The 16,872-nt window shown below is 34.9% G+C and overlaps 1 protein-coding gene across 15 annotated transcripts in view; it reads right to left on the bottom strand.

Annotated features, from left to right (window-relative positions):
• The window catches only part of LOC134729329 (zinc-regulated GTPase metalloprotein activator 1A-like), a 47,371-nt gene that overhangs the window by 13,479 nt on the left and 17,020 nt on the right, over window positions 1-16,872 (bottom strand). For 4 of the 15 annotated variants that reach the window (XM_063597860.1, XM_063597861.1, XM_063597862.1 and 1 more), the window contains exons 7-10: window positions 11,286-11,332; window positions 9,511-9,597; window positions 6,841-6,885; window positions 563-619 (exon numbers count right to left, since the gene is read on the bottom strand). In XM_063597860.1, the coding sequence (XP_063453930.1) occupies window positions 563-619; window positions 6,841-6,885; window positions 9,511-9,597; window positions 11,286-11,332 (236 nt within the window). Of the gene's footprint in view, window positions 1-562; window positions 620-2,366; window positions 2,507-5,500; window positions 5,539-6,117; window positions 6,241-6,840; window positions 6,886-9,510; window positions 9,598-11,285; window positions 11,333-16,872 lie in introns of those variants that run through there. The other 11 variants (XM_063597866.1, XR_010110340.1, XM_063597869.1 and 8 more) reach the window with 11 other exon arrangements.

Raw genomic sequence — 16,872 nt, 5'->3', positions numbered from 1 at the left:
ACTGTTGTGGGTTGGGTGGGGGGGGAGGGATAGCATTGGGAGATATAACTAATGCTAGATGACGAGTTAGTGGGTGCAGCGCACCAGCATGGCACACGTATACATATGTAACTAACCTGCACAATGTGCACATGTACCCTAAAACTTAAAGTATAATAATAATAAATAAATAAATTTTTTAAAAACTCAAGAAAAAATAAAAAATAAAAAAATAAAGTGAAGAGAGTTATTTGTGTGAAAATGCTAAGCTAAAATTTTCTATGTATTTCATGCATTTTCTCATAGAAAGAGTATTAGACATAGTGTTTGGTGTAGAAGTGTTAACGATTAGCCTCTAAAGTTAACTATCATTTACACTATAATTTCTACAGGAAAATGCAATATGATTTCCAAACAACCAATTAGTAAAACTTCCAAGAATATACCTCATTAAGAATGGTCTTGTATGCCAAAGGAATGGCAGGAAGCTTAAATCATGGATGCAATTGTGCGAATCATTCCTGTTAACTATGGGGAAAAAAGGTACATAACAATAAAAGTAACCAAATTATACAAAACATACCTTATTCCAGAGAGACTATCAAAGGCATGAAGATCTAATACATTAGAGAGATCAACTCTAAAAGGAAGAAAACTAACGTGAGCAGTTGGAAATTCTGTGAAATACATCCAATTAATCAAGAAAAAAAAACTCTGACTCTTAAAAAATTTTACACATAAAATTCATAGAAGTGGGCAAATGGTGTAACATTTGAATCACAGTTGAATCAAGATTGAAAATTATTTGGTTATTACTTCAATGAATTAGGTTTTTTTTAAACTTTCAATTATCTTTTCAATCCTGAAATTTATGAGCTTTTCAAATACATTTTTATAGCTAAAAAATCAGCTAAAGAACAGAAACTTTTCCAAGCAGCTTATTACTCAAAAGATGAAACAAAAGAAACGACAAATAGAATTAACAAATAGGTACATTCCAGATACCTCTGCAATTTTTGTATTTCTTTTATACCCCCTCCCTTGATATAACATGTAATATAAAAATGAGGAGTCAAATAACCAATGTACAAAATATTAAGTTACTCTAGGACCCTGATCTTCACGTGATTTGATTTCATTCATTCAGAATGGGGCTGCATGTAGAAAGAAAATTCCCACCATCCGAATAGACATTATTTCTCTTATAATTATTTAATGATAATTAAACTCATTTAATTGAATCCAATGATTCAAATCAGGTGAGAATAAATAACATATCACAATTAGCATTAGGTTTGGTTTAAATATAAAAAAGCAAATTTATAAAGACTGGTGATTGAGTTATAATTTTAACATAAGCCCAGAAAACCACAGAGGACAGGCCTGGCGCGGTGGCTCATGCCTGCAATCCCAGTACTTTGGGAGGCCGAGGCGGGCGGATCACAAGGTCAAGATCAAGACCATCCTGGCCATGGACAACGTGGTGAAACCCTGTCTCTACCAAAAATACAAAAATTAGCTGGGTGTGGTGGCACGCACCTGTAGTCCCAGCTACTCGGGAGGCTGCAGCAGGAGAATCATTTGAACCCAGGAAGTGGAGGTTGCAGTGAGCCGAGATTGCACCACTGCACTCCAGCCTGGCACAGAGTGAGACTCCGCCTCAAAAGGAAAAAAAAAAAAAAAGAACAGCAGAGGACAGTGATTTCTCATAATCAAAGCTAAGGTGAAGAAATATTTAAAGAAAATGACAAATGTATAATTTCAAATTTAGATTCCAGAAGCTTGCCAAACATTTCTTAAATTTTCTTACAAGGAAAAAAAAATCATTGGTCAGATTCAAGATTTTTTTTCTTTAATGCACAAACATATAAGAAAAAACATCTCCTTTATCTTAGGACTGACCAACTGTGCCTGCTTTCTTTATTCTCAACAGTCTATCACATACTCGCACTCGTGACAACAATACTGTGTTAGATTACGAATGCTTGTCTTGGCAAAAGAGAGACAAATTCCCATCTTATTACTCCAAAGTTCTATGTTAGTAGACTATAAGAGCAACTCAAATTCTGGGCATTTTAGATGTACAGAATTAGAAAAATGATCAAGCAAAGAAGCAAATGTTCTATGAAGAAATTTTTGAATATCAGTTTACACTAAAAGGCCAAAGTCTAATATTAAACATATTTCCTTTTTCACCCCCCACCCCTCCCCCCACTACTGAGCATATTTATATTGACAGGTCACAAACAAGGGGCATGGGGGCTCCACTTTGGGAGGCCAAGGTGGGCGGATCACTTTGAGGCCAGGAGTTTGACACCAACCTGACCAATGTGGCGAAACCGTCTCTACTAAAAATTCAAAAATTAGCTGGGTGTGGTGGTGCACACCTGTAATCCCAGCTACTTGGAGGGTGAAGCAGGAGAATCGCTTGAACCCAGGAGGCAGAGGTTTCAGTGAGCCGAGATCGCACCACCGCACTCCAACTTGGGGGACAGAGTGAGATTCTGTCTCAAACCAGAGTGAGATTCTGTCTCAAAAAGATAAAAATAAATAAATATAAAAATAAAAATAAACCAAATGAATGAAGTTTCCCTCCAAGTTTGTCATCTTCATCTTAGGAAATAGCTTAAAGTTTAATAAAGTTTACACATGCCAATTTTGTGAATATCAAATTCAACAGTTTGGAAACACAAGCTTCTAAATAAACTGTTTCACTGTGACAGTGTCCTTGAGAATACATGTCATCCAGAGGTAATTCTGCTTTATACTCAGATTCTTTCCATACTTCCAAAAAAGGATCAATATTAGACCTGTACAACAAATTACACTCTTTTAGAGAAAATAATAAAATATCCAAGTCTCTCACCAAATTTTCAAAAAAGAGGAAAAGTGTAAGCTTCCAGATGAAAGTTTCTATAGCTTTCCCCAAATTTAGTACCACCATGAAAAAGAAATTCTTCACTCATTCAAGGCATACGACTAGAAAACTAATTTCCATGGCATCAAATTAATTTCCTCCTTTGGAGATAAAACCATGAGATCTTTTCCAAAGCATTAAAATCGCCAAGAAAAAAAAAAAGGAAAAAAAAGACCATTACCAGCATTTTAAAACTGAGTAAGAGAATGAAGTAAACAAAAAAGGGAAAGAAAAAGCTTCAAAAGTTCGTTTTTCTCCTCATTTCTTGAACTCTCTATTCCAGAAGTACCTAATGTTTTTCTTAAAAGAGAGGCTTTCAATTTTTCCCTAGGTCTAAAGGCTGCTTTAAGTAGCCTAAGACCAAAGACAGGAGAGTGAAAACGAAGAGGGTTTTGGCTCTCCAAGGTGGGGGTAGAATTGCAGCTATTGCTTAGGGATATTTTCCAGTGGTCATCTCTTCAAACTCCAGTGAGTCTCACAAACAGGGTGCACCAGCCAATCCAAGTATCCAGTATCTACAATGCAAACTGTAGATACTATCCAAATTGACAGTAGATAGCTCAGTAAATAGCTAGGCAAACTGCAATGATAGCTCAGTCTTGAACTCTGGAAATAAATTTCCAAAAGCCTTCCCCAGTGGCACTTCAAACTCAAAAACGTTTACAAAACTAATCACATTTTCCAAACCTGCTTCCACCACTACCCGACCTGTTGCTCCTCCTTCCTGTATTTCCTATACCTCGGAGATTAGCCTCACATTGAATCTACCTCCCAAGAGTCATGTTGCTTTTAAAATCCTTCACTAACTCCTTGCTCCCTACAGAAGAAAATCCAAACTATGTATCATGGCATTCAAGACCCTTTGTGGTAAGTTCTCTATCTCTTCAGTCATACCACTTTTTCTGTGCTACATAATACCAAGTTTTCTAGCCATTCTAAAATATTCAAAGGTCCCTGGAATACAAAATCTTCCTTATACCTGGAAAGTTATCCCTACCCTACTCCATCTGTAAAAGCCTTATTCATTCTTTAAGACTCAGGTCAATGACTGCCTTCTCGGTCAATATTTTCCTGACTCTTTTTCAAGAAAAGTTGAGCAATCATTCCCTCTATTTTCCTATTATTATAGAACTCTGTGCTTTTAAAATTCTTGTATTAATATTAATATCTATTATGTTGCCTTTTTGTTTGTTTGCTTCTGTTTCCCCCCAATGACTGATCTCCTTAAAGGCAGAGTTTTTGCCTTATCCATTGCTTATATAGTCCTTAAAATGCTATGAAATGCATAGCAGGCAGTTTGTCAAATTAATTTAACTTATTATTGACCAGCTGTGTTTTGGTTTTCCTCTGTTCAGTCCACTTACATTTCTAAAAATTAAGAAAAAGTCTAGAGAAGATTAAAATGACACATCTTCTAACCTTTTACTCCTACTTCTGAAATCTATGTGGTTCACTAGTACTTCCATTTGCTACTAAATCAACTTAAGTCTTACCACTAAGACGATGCTACACACTATTCCTTTTCCTTACTCTTAACTACTCAAGGTGAGCCTTTTTCTACACATGCTTATAGCAGTTTATTGTCAGTACTTGTCGGCTACAAAATGGTAAAAAAATTTTAAAAAACAAAAAATAAAACAAAACTTCTATAAGAGTGACTTTGACTATTTTGTTAACCAAATCTCTGGTTTTTTTGTTTGTTTTTTTTTTTTTTTTGAGACAGAGTCTCACTCTGTCACCCAGGCTGGAGTGCCGTGGTGCAATCTCAGCTCACTGCAAGCTCCGCCTCCCGGGTTCACGCCATTCTCCTGCCTCAGCCTCCTGAGTAGCTGGGACTACAGGCGCCCACCAACAGGCTCAGCTGATTTTTTGTATTTTTAGTAGAGACGGGGTTTCACAGTGTTAGCCAGGATGGTCTCCATCTCCTGACCTCGTGATCCGCCCACCTTGGCCTCCCAAAGTGCTGGGATTACAGGCGTGAGCCACCGCGCCCAGCCCAAATCTCCAGTTTCTAAACTGGTAAGCTCAAGTTGCTATGCCTCAAGGAATTTGAGAGAATATTTAATGTAAGATTCAGGACCCAATAGTAAGAATTCTACTCAGGACATCTGATCTTCATTGAAAAGGATTCTAATCCAACTTCAGTCCTCATGGCAAGGAAGTACTCTTTCAGAAAGTCCCTAGATTCTGAGATGCATTGGCAAGCACCATACACGGAAGAACTCACAGAAGATTTTAGTCACTAGTCCCTAGATTCTCAGATGCATTGGCAAGCACCATACACTGAAGAACTCACAGAAGATTTTAGTCACTAGTCCCTAGATTCTCAGATGCATTGGCAAGCACCATACACGGAAGAACTCACAGAAGATTTTAGTCACTAGTCCCTAGATTCTCAGATGCATTGGCAAGCACCATACACGGAAGGATTCACAGAAGATTTTAGTCACTAGTCCCTAGATTCTCAGATGCATTGGCAAGCACCATACATGGAAGAACTCACAGAAGATTTTAGTCACTAGTCCCTAGATTCTCAGATGCATTGGCAAGCACCATACACGGAAGAACTCACAGAAGATTTTAGTCACTTGCTCACTCATCCACTTGAAGTAAGAAAAATCAATCACTGCATGTTTATTGTTCTATAATAAAGCAAATGTTAGAAATAAAAGTTAGAAATGTCAAACACACTAAATTGTTACATAATAAACTAATCAAGACACAACTTTTATTCAGGACATGGATATTTCTGAAATGAAAACAAAAGAAGAGAATTGACTTAAAATGTTTATAAATACGAATATTATGACAGAACCAAAGCTATTTATGAGCATTATTTTTAAAAGCTTGTTTAAGTATTATGCACTTGTCTGTGTGACATTTTGTAAAGCGGAGAAAAATTAAGGAGAAAGGAATTGTAGAACACTAACAGGAAGAGGACAGATACTGAGGAATGGCTCGTGGTATAAGTGAGATTATCAGAGACTTTCTACAATGGAATTTGAAATGCAGGGAGCACATTTGGTGTATGGTTGTAGAGGACTTACACTAAGGGCATTCTTCTGCTACCTCTGCCAGCAGATGAGTGGCTTCTGAGAATGCATACCAAATTAATTCCCCAGCTGTTCACATGCATATAAGCAGCTGCTGCTGTTACTGCCTAATACTTATGGCAGTCTGGCAGCACCTCTAATCTCTGCCATAGCAGACAAGCCACTCACCTAAGGCCTCTGCTGTACTTCCAAAGAAAGAATTTCTCAAGTAGAGACTGAGTGGAACTAGACTGCCAGCTGTGAGCCTCAGAGCTCCTGGCTGCCTGTTGCTGAGTCTATCAGCTGCTGAGCCTTTCTCACCAAAAAAAAAAAAAATAAAATGAGCTTAATAAAATAACCCTGCACAGAAATTTTCTGAAATTAAGATAACATTCAATGGAAAACAGAATTTAATCTACAGAAATACACTTCACAGATGTTTTAGGAACAGAACCTAGAGAAAATGAAAGTCAAAATTTAATAAAAGAATTTGTCAGGAACTTCAAGGTAAAGACTCCATGTATTTTTTGGCAACTATAAAACACTAAGAAGGCTTTTTAAATATTAAAAAGCCATTTAAACACTTCAAATTAAGATTCCTCAATATACTTCAGATTTCTGTACTGAGTTACCCTCTCGAGTGTTTGTAAGTCTTTTCTTCCTCATTAAGCAAACACTTACACAGTGTTATCATGGCTTTGTAATCTTAGTTTTGAAGACAGGCAAATGTACTAGCCAAATATGCCAAACTAACTTATTAAGAGCATTCCAAACAACATTTTGGATCCAATTCTTTTTAAATGCACTTAGATCTTTCTTATATCAGAATCAAGCATATTTGTCAATTACTTAATGTTTATTATTAATAACTAAAATGATTTGTTATTAATAGGAATAGCTTTTTTAAAGTACCTTGATCTTTGTGTTTCTAAGATTTGTCCTAGTCCATTTATGGATCTGAAATAAATAATAAATGAGGAAGACAAAGTTTAAAAGTAAAAATTAACTTTTTAAAAAAGTATACAAAGTATATTGTTTCTAAAACAGGAAATAAGCATACCCAAATACATCTGGAACCAGAAAATAATTAAAAACAGAAAAACAAAACTTGCTTTAAAAAATAATTATGATTTTCCTTCAAACAATAAATCACATATATTCCACTCACACATCAATAAAGCATATATGCAAAAATTCGCACAACTGTCCGATTAAGGGCTACTTTGTGGTTAATAAAAGGATGCTTCACTTTAGAAAAAATCATTCATAAATAGTCAGTTATCCTAGTGTTCTTAAAAATGAGTAGATACTCAAAATTTTTACGGTGGTCACTTTTTTCCTCAGGCATACATGGTAGAAATGGCTATATACACACTAAAAATAAAAACCTAGTTGTAAGTTGCTTTGCCCCCAGCCTGTCCTTAGTATTCACAGTAATTCTAAGTCACACATCCCAGGTTCCTTTATAGAATAACCTCGTCAGTTCCCTAATTAGGCTCTCTACCCGTTATGCCTGTTCTCCCTCTTTTGATACTATAGAATATGGCTTTGTATGGCACCAAAAAGTACCTGTTAAATTCTTTTCAACACACTGTACACCTCATCTATTTATCTTTTCCATTGCCTATCATCAATCATCAATTCTCTATCATGAATTCAATTGTCTTTAGGGTTACTTACCCAAGATTCTTGCTACTTGTTCAAGTTTGTTCTCATGGGTAAGGCTTCCCACATATAATGATCCTGAGGCAAGTCTCTCCACTATTTTACAAAATTCTTAAATCTTCTTTTTTGAATACACTCTAGTCTGATGGCTAATTCCTCTCAAACATGTTTACCTTTTTTCACCTCCCCAAATATCATTCTGAGTCAGTCACAAGTCTGATATAAAGGGAGGGTAAAAGCCAAAAGGGTGTGTAATTTATCAAATTGCTTCTTCCAAATCCATTTCTAGTACAGTTAACAAGCTGGCTAATAGTCAATCTTGTCAGTGTCAGAGATTTAGCTTAGGTCTCTATAAGGATATAAAAGTCAAGTAATAATTATCATTCCTTTTATGCCAAAAACGTTTGCTAAATAGATTGTGTTCTTCTTAGCAATCACAATGGTGCACAAGATTTATGAAGAGAAACAAGATTAGAAGACCAGTGTCAAAAAATGTAAAAGCAATCTTCATTCATCACTTTCTCCTTTTCAAAATCAGCCATCTTTTTCTTTCTTCCCTTTTTTACTATACCTTGAACTTACTATGTAAGCTAAGAAAAAAAATTACATAATATAGCTAACAGAGCACTTACTATGTGTCAGCACTGTGCAAAGTTTACCAACATTGTCTCATGTAATACTCAAAGCAAACTTATGATAGGCATTATGCCTTTTACAGAGGAGGCTTTAAAAGGGTAAATAAGCTCCCTAAGAAGACAATGAGAAACAGACCAAGGATTAGAACCCAAGCAGATTCCAAGGTCTGTGATCTTTAACACTACGCAACAAGACCTACCCTCCACGTGGAGACATTATATTTTTTTATAGTAAAGTTTAAGGACATTACTATTAAAATAAGATGAAATATGTGGAAAAAATATGAATTTCTTTCTTCCACAATCATTAATCATGGCAAATAATCTCCTAATGAGCCTTACCTTTATTGATTCAATTTATAATATATACTATATGAACTGAGATGACAGATTCAAAATCTAATGTCAGTAGAACTTATAAATACTAAGAATAGTAATTTTGAGCCATCACGCTCAAAGCATTGTACACATTAAAGATAACCAATAATAATAGCTACCGAATGTCTCTCTGTATAGGGCTTTTATTAGTTCAGGTCTTACAATATAATTCAAAACAAAGCCCCTGAACTATAACCTCATTTGAAAAGTCCATCTTTGTTTTCAAAAGGAATGGGAGTCTCCAGAACAGTCAGCAAAATGACTGTTAGCACATATTTGAGCATCATTCATATTGTCCTGATTGTCCTATGCTGATCAGCCTTGGCTATGGACAAAGAAGATATTAAAGCAAGCTGGAAGACAAGGCATGGTTGACAGTTAAGGAAGATGAAGTCAACAAGAGTTCAGGGAAAACTGAGACCACTTGAGTCAGGGAAGACTTCACATAGGAAGGGGGGAGAGACAGAATAGGCTCTATAGAATAAATTAAAAAAAAAAACAGAACAAAAGAACTCAGGGATTGGCAGAGTGAGAATACATTATGAGTAAAGACAGGAACTGACAGGATGCATCCATGGGAAAGTGAATTAACCATCCTGGGTAAAGTTAGGGAAGACTGACATTAGGAAAGAGTCAAAGAGAAGACAGGAAAAGAAAGATGGAGTGAGAAGACCCTGAATATCAGTCTATTAACTGTGAACTATATTCTGCAAGCACTGGGGACTAATTTTATGTATTACCATTTATATAACAATTAGCCGTCAACAATATATGTGATTCCCTAACGTTCTTGAAGCAGGTCAACCTTATACCTTAAGTTTCTACAGGGCAACAATCAGAGTAAAAAATATTCTGTGTATACAATATGGATCTGTAGGCACTTAACACACTTATCATTTTGTACCTAATTGTCGTTCTTAATTTCTTTACATCTTCTTCTGGCACCAAGTCTGTTTTATTAATGAGAATGATATCTGCCAAAGCAACTTGCCTAAAATAGCAAACAAAAAGAAATGTTAAGAAATTTTAAATAATATACACGCATGCAGATTAATACATCAAAAGAGAAATGTTAACAAATTAAAAATAAATAAAAACACCTCACGTAGATCAATATATCAGTTAAGAATTATATAGTGCTCTATAGGAGTGATTCAGTTTACTCCTAATCCGCTAATTTTTCAATGTGAATGAATTGTATTCATTACTATGCAAGTTCAGATTTCACATTACCCATTCGCAAAGTATTTACTAAGTTCTGTTACTTGCTACTCTTGTGCTACAAAGATAAGTCTCAAAAAGTTTACAATCAAAAGGATGATTTTAAACTCATAATTTTCTTTGTGAAGAAAAGCATAAAATTCAGATATCCAATATGGTAAAAAGAAGAAGAGTTTACCTACTAAAATACTGTAATATTTACCAAAATTTTCAAAGAAATAGAATAACTTCACTTAATACTAAAAACTGTATTAAACAGGTTTTTTAAAACTATACTTCAGAGCTGGGCATGGTAGAGCACACCTGTAGTCCTGGCTACTTAGGAGGCTGAGGAGGGAGGATCCCTTAAGCCCAGGAGTTCAAGTCCAACCTGGGCAACATAGCAAGACTCCATTTCTTAAAAAAAATAAGCTATACTTCAGAAGATATATCAGGATATTGCCCATGTGTCTTCTTTATCACTATAAATATACTGTATATTATCTCTGTAAAGAATCCAGTTGACTGAATGCTAGATAACAAAGTAGATGATAATAATCAGAAGCTCTATTTTCTATTAACAGGATAGTAAAACTGGAAATTCTTTCAATTTTCCTCAATTATTCAGGGTCTTATGCTTTATCTCAAAGAATACAACTAAATTCTCAAAACTAAATTAACTTTAGTTCACTGAAAGAGCAGGTTTCAACAGTATGTACATCACAAATCCAATTTGGCTATTTTCTATTTGGCTTATTTATATTTTCTATAATAACCATATTTTCATAAGGAAAAAAGTTATAAAAATACTTAAGTTCAGCCAGGCGCAGTGGATTCATGCCTGTAATCCCAGCACTTTGGGAGGCCGAGGCGGGTGGATCACCTGAGGTCAGGAGCTCGAGATCAGCCTGGCCAACATGGTGAAACCCCATCTCTACTAAAAAAAAATAAAATAAAATAAAATAAATTTTTTAAAAAATGCAAAAATTAGCTGGGCATGGTGGCGGGTGCCTGTAATCCCAGCTACTTGGGAGGCTGAGGCAGGAGAATCGCTTGAACCTGGGAGGCGGAGGTTGCAGTGAGCCTGCACTTCAGCCTGGGTGACAGAGTGAGATTCTGTCTCAAAAAATAATAATAATTATTATTATTATACATATATATATATATATAAAATCTTCAATCCCAAAGAAATTGTATGACAAGAAAATATTTTTAAATGTTAATATTTCCCGAGTTCCTCAAAATTACAGAACTCCTGTGTTCAGCATTCACTTTATGCTACGACAAAAATGACTTTAAGTAAAAGTTCAGTTATGAGATCATTATAAATAGATAGCAATAATTCAACTAAGGGAAAAAAAGAAAATAAATTTTCCTTGACTATGTTTTAAAATTTCTTAGTTTGTTTTTGGTTTTCATCTTAGTGATTTTTCTCTTTACAATTAGCCAGCAATCAATATATACTTTAAATATGAATACCTAGTAGCTTCATTGATAAGGCCATCAGGTTTCTCTTCTGTTAAATGCTAAACAAAAAAAAGTTTGAATAAAGTTACTATAATACAATAAAAAATCTAATGTCAACACAAAGGATTTTACTTTAGAGACATTTTCTTGCATCTAATAAAAACTTCAACATGTTCTGTTACTGAATACACAAATCCAAAACTAACTTTTCTAGCTGAAAGCATTTTTCTTCCCCATTTGCAATTTTTTTCTACAAGTGAACATGTGGGGTTTTATACGGGGAGGAAGAGGGCTTAGGATTTCATACTCCTGACCTTTTCTTTTACTTAAAAGGAAAACCCCTTTGATTCACATAATGTCATAAAAACATAGAAGATTACAGTTCAGATTTTAGGTATTTTCCTTCTCACAAAACTGTTCTGGTTCTAAATATTCATTATTACTTATTTTTAAAAAAGGATAACCACTGAAATATACTTTCTTAGAACCTAATATACTTCCCTTCACACCAAACCCCCATATTAGAATCTAAAATACTTCCCTACACCCCAGCCCACAATCATGCACCACGTGAACTCTGTACTAGGCCTTTCAAACACCCTAGAAACAAATAAGTGGTGGGAAGGCTGATTCAGCCCTGATTCTAGCCTAAAAGCAGTTTATCATTTAGAAACCTATACTTGCTAATCTGGCCTCTCAGTGCAACTGTTTATTTTACTAACCTCTCCAGAGTCAGGCTAACTCCAAAAAATATTTTGACACTGACTTAGAGCCCAAGTGGTAGTTTTCATCTCTCTGGAGGCAAGTTTTGTTGTCTGTTTTTTTTTCCCCCCCTCATAATCCTGTTTACATCCCTAACATCATCAACATCACAAGCTTCTTCTCTGGGAAATTACACTTTTACCCTCATTACCTCAAACCTCAATAGAGGTTCCCTGTCACAATAAAAAGCTGGCTACTGAGGTTTAGAGGCAACTAGATTATAGTAATACTCTATATTTGAAGCCAACTTTACAAATGAATTAAATCCTTGAATCTAACTTTATAAATTATATACATTTTTCTCATTTAGCTTTCATAATAATTATGGGAGATGGCTATTTTCATTTATAAAGGAAGAAACTAAATCTAACACCCTCATCATCACAGGATACTATATTTTATATACAATCACAGGGACTTTTTTTTTAATTGAACACACACCCATCAAGTAAAATGAACATAATTTTAAAGTCTTTGTGAAATCTTTTATGCCACATAAAATCAGTCTGTGTACAATGCTACACAAATGTCAATAACCATATATCAGAGCCAAACCAGTTTCATAATTCACGGGGAGATGATCATTAGGGGTATCTGAATAGTTTGGAACCTCAGAGCAAGCAGGTAATAATTTTATTTAACAAGCTTGATTAGGTCTATAGAAGAAACATTTTTTCCTTCTAAAAGTTCAGCAAATTCTATTTTGAGGAAAACAAAACTGAAATAAAATCATGGCAATGATACTTCTATTTCAGGCAAAATCTTGTTCAATTCAACTGCAGATCCACTCTGCAATTATGGAAGTCACAGAACTTGACAAGTATTGTATCAAAAATCATTCCATGCCAAAAGATCAAGTTTAATATTTTTTTCATAATTCATCTTGGCCTGAGGCTACAACAAGTCCTATTGTTATATACTCTGCCTCTAGAGAATGAGGCTGCTAACAGACCTTGGAATGGTGCCTGGCACAAAGGCTCAAGACATATTTGTTGAATGAATTGTAATTAACACCTCCTGTTGTGGGGATACATAAAAGATGTTACATGAAAAATGCCATCTAACATGCAGCAACAAATCTCTTCCCATTAAGCAGTAAATCTACTTAACAATGATATATTTTTGGCAAGGCATCTGCCTCTGAATGATCCTATAGTACTGAAAATTCTTTTTAAACTGAAATATTTTTCAAGATATTATATTATTGACCTTATGAAAGCTTTTTTAACATATGAAATTGGGGTTATTTGGCTATGAGTTTGTGAGGCATAAAAATGATATGACAGAAGAATTACAGATTTGTTTTTGCATTTCCATGCCTAAATGTAACTAATACAATGTTAGTTTCACAAGGTAATGTGCAATGTTTTAAATGCATTTACCTCTCCAAAATATTAGAATTCTTCACTCAAAGCTAACAGTGGTAGACTAACGTTTTACTACTTCCAGGCAGTCAGAAAGTATCAAATATAAAAATAAATGAAAATCACCCCAAATGAGAGCCTGCCAATATTTACAGCTGTATTAAAATTATATGTAATCATATACAATTATAGCAGAAGAGATAAATGTCCTCTTCTATGCCCATAGGAAAGCTATACAAACATTTAAAAAAATAAGTGTATATTAACATTTATTTTCTTTAGACATCAGCCCTGCATTTCCCTCATGTGACTTCCTACCTTCCCAAGTCAAACTCTGCAAAAAGTATAAAATCAATGTCTTCTATTCAAAAGAACATTCTCCAATAACACATTATATACCATTTGGTCATTAAGTCAGATGACTTTCATTTATAAAATAAAGCAAAATGGAAATTTTGGCATTCTATTCCACCTGTGTAAGTGAAGAAAAAATTTTTGCAAAATATTTTTTAAATATTTTATACTACATAGATGTCCAAAGTATTCCTTATCTCTGCTTAACAACTATGGCTTTTGCTTATATATCAAAAAAGACAAAAATAATTTTGATACTAATTAATCCAACATATTCAAAAGGCTAAGGATCAAAACCCCAATTTAACTTACCACAAGAAACAAAGGAAATTAAAGGGGAGTGGTGTGAGATGTTGGTCAAAGAATACAAAGTTTGTTATACAAGATGCATAAGTCATGGAGAGTTAATTACAGCATGATGACTGTAGTTAATTCTATTGTATACTTGAATCTGCTAAAACATAGATCTTAATTGTTCTTACCACCCCCTCTCAAAAAAATAGCAATGTGAGGTGATGGATAGGTTAACTAGCTCGATTGTTTTATATTTCACACATTGTATACCTTAAATATATATAATTTTTACTTGTCAATTATACCTCAATAAAGCTGGGGGGGTTAGGGAGAGAAACAAAGGAACTCTCTGAAATAACACCACTGTAGACCTAACTTCATGAAGGGCTATAGGGTGTCCTTTTTTGCAGAAATAAAGAAAGAAGCCGGACCGAAAAAAGAGAAAGAAAGAAAAGAAAAAACTATCTTAAAACCCACTGGCTATGAAAGAACACTGCTGTTGACCAGAGTGGAAATAAATCTAGTGTCAAAGATGTCTGGTGTCATTTTTAAAAAGCAGCAGCAGGAACTATTTCTTTCAAATGGATTGGTCACAGATGTAACACTATTTTAGTTTTTAAAAAATTATTGCATAATGTCAGTCTATTTATTGTTCTGGTCTTTTCCAAGCTAACTGTTTTCTGACTGAATTGTTTCAACAGATTGTGCAATATAACAGAGGAACCAAGAAGAAACCTCTCACTTGACCTTCTCTGGGTAACTTCATTCATTGCTTCTATTGCATTAAATGCTGTCACATTTGTGGAACTGAAAAGAACAATGTCAGTAGCCTGGGTGTCAAGTCCTGAGAATAGAGAGCTGTCATTTTAAGTTGTCCAATTCTTTGCCTATGATTAAAAAATGAATATTTCAGATCAATGGGTGACAATCCTATTAGCATGATACCCCATGATATCAATTACCACTTCAGTTTCAATTTGGCTGGCTGGCCACAGGGTACCATTTCTCAGCTTTACTTGTGATGGGCTGGCTCTGTGAAGCATGACATTCTTAAATTGCTGCCCATTATCCAAGTGTCATTACTTGTACTGCTTCAGAATTCTCTGAATCACAAGCAGCTACTGAGGTCAAGCTTTGCAACCAGAGGAATTGGACAAGTTGGAAAATTCTTTATATCAAGGCAAAGTTATTTATCTGGCATCCGACTTAGAAAATCTAAAGTTTCCATTATCCTGACAGTGTGTCAGTTTTGTGTAGGTATATTGATTTAATAATTTAAGAGGTTTTATCAAGGTAGCAGGAGGTTAAACGTTTACTGTGTTTGCATTATTCAGAATGTTGCTTTGTTTTTTTGGCCTCTATCATGCTGATAATAGATTCTATTTAACTCTTCTCCATACCCAACTATACATATAAAATTATTCCTATAATCATAAAATACATAAACAGTTTGACTTTTAGCATGGCATTTTCAGTCTATCAAAATAAAAAAAAATGTCTTAGCAGTTATCTGTCACATAGGTATATCAAATTTTGTAATAAATTTATGGAAGAGGTAGATTCAAACATGCCTATAATAAACATTCAAAATGAATAATTTGGGGCTTTTTTGCTACCTCCATAAGCATTTTGCAAGAAATGTGATTTCCAACAGTCAATGGAATTTTTCTGCGTGAAACTGTAATACTGTATTTGGGATCATTCTTTGATTCTTAAATTATATTCATAAATTCATAAATTGAGATTTTAAACTCTAAAAAAGGAGTTTTCTTCCAAACTTTTCAAATTAGGGCACTCTATCAACGAGGGAGAGAAGACCCAGTGAAGAGGTATTGGTAGCTATTTGACAAACCTGACATATCCCCTTAGAGCATAATTTCAGCAAAAATTTGGGGAAAAAAAGCAAACTTAAACATTAACAAGTTCAGGCCGGGCGTGGTGGCTCATGCCTGTAATCCCATCACTTTGGGAGGCCGAGGCAGGTGGATCACTTGAGGTCAGGAGTTCATGACCAGGCTGGTCAACATGGTAAAATCCGGTCTCTACTAAAAATACAAAATTAGCTGGGCATGGTGGTGTGCACCTGTAATCCCAGATACTCAGGAGGCTGAGACAAGGGAATCGCTTGAACCTGGGAGGTGGAGGTTGCAGTGAGCCAAGATGGTGCCACTGCACTCCAGCCTGGGCAACAGAGTGAGACTCTGTCTCAAAAAAAAAAAAAAAATTAACACGTTCAGATATGAGGTTGGATACAAAACAGACACTAATTTTTAAACACTGAATTTAAACTTCTAAGAACTTACTGCTTTGGGCCCTATCCATATGCTCAGATTGGGAACGGGTCAGTGGGTGGGATGATTTCATTCTCTTCTGCCTTTAGTGGTATTTCACTTGGGAAGTTGAGAAACATCATTTTACTGTATGTAACAACATACTTTTAAAGATCTTACTAAATGCATTTTATAAATTAAACCTCATTTAAATGCATTCTAGGACCTTAGAAGTTAACAAAAACATTCATAGCAGGATGTCTTTTACACTTGATCTTAGCCAAAAGACCAAGAAGCGATGCAAGATGCCTTTTAATGGAGAGAGTCTTCTTACTAATCCTATGTGTATATCCTGATTTTCTTCGATATGTACTTTTTAAATTTTAAGTTCCAGGGTACATGCTCGGGATGTGCAGGTTTGTTACATAGGTAAACAGGTGCCATGGTGGTTTCCTGCACCTATTAACCCATCACCTAGGTCTTCAATATTTTTAAAAAACTCATTTCCAGTGTGTGTTTAATAGTAATTTAACAAGAAAAATAAGATCTCAGATG

Source organism: Pan paniscus, chromosome 18, assembly GCF_029289425.2.
Source record: "Pan paniscus chromosome 18, NHGRI_mPanPan1-v2.0_pri, whole genome shotgun sequence".
In the NCBI taxonomy this organism is placed as follows: domain Eukaryota; kingdom Metazoa; phylum Chordata; class Mammalia; order Primates; family Hominidae; genus Pan; species Pan paniscus.
This window is presented reverse-complemented; position numbering and strand designations above follow the sequence as displayed.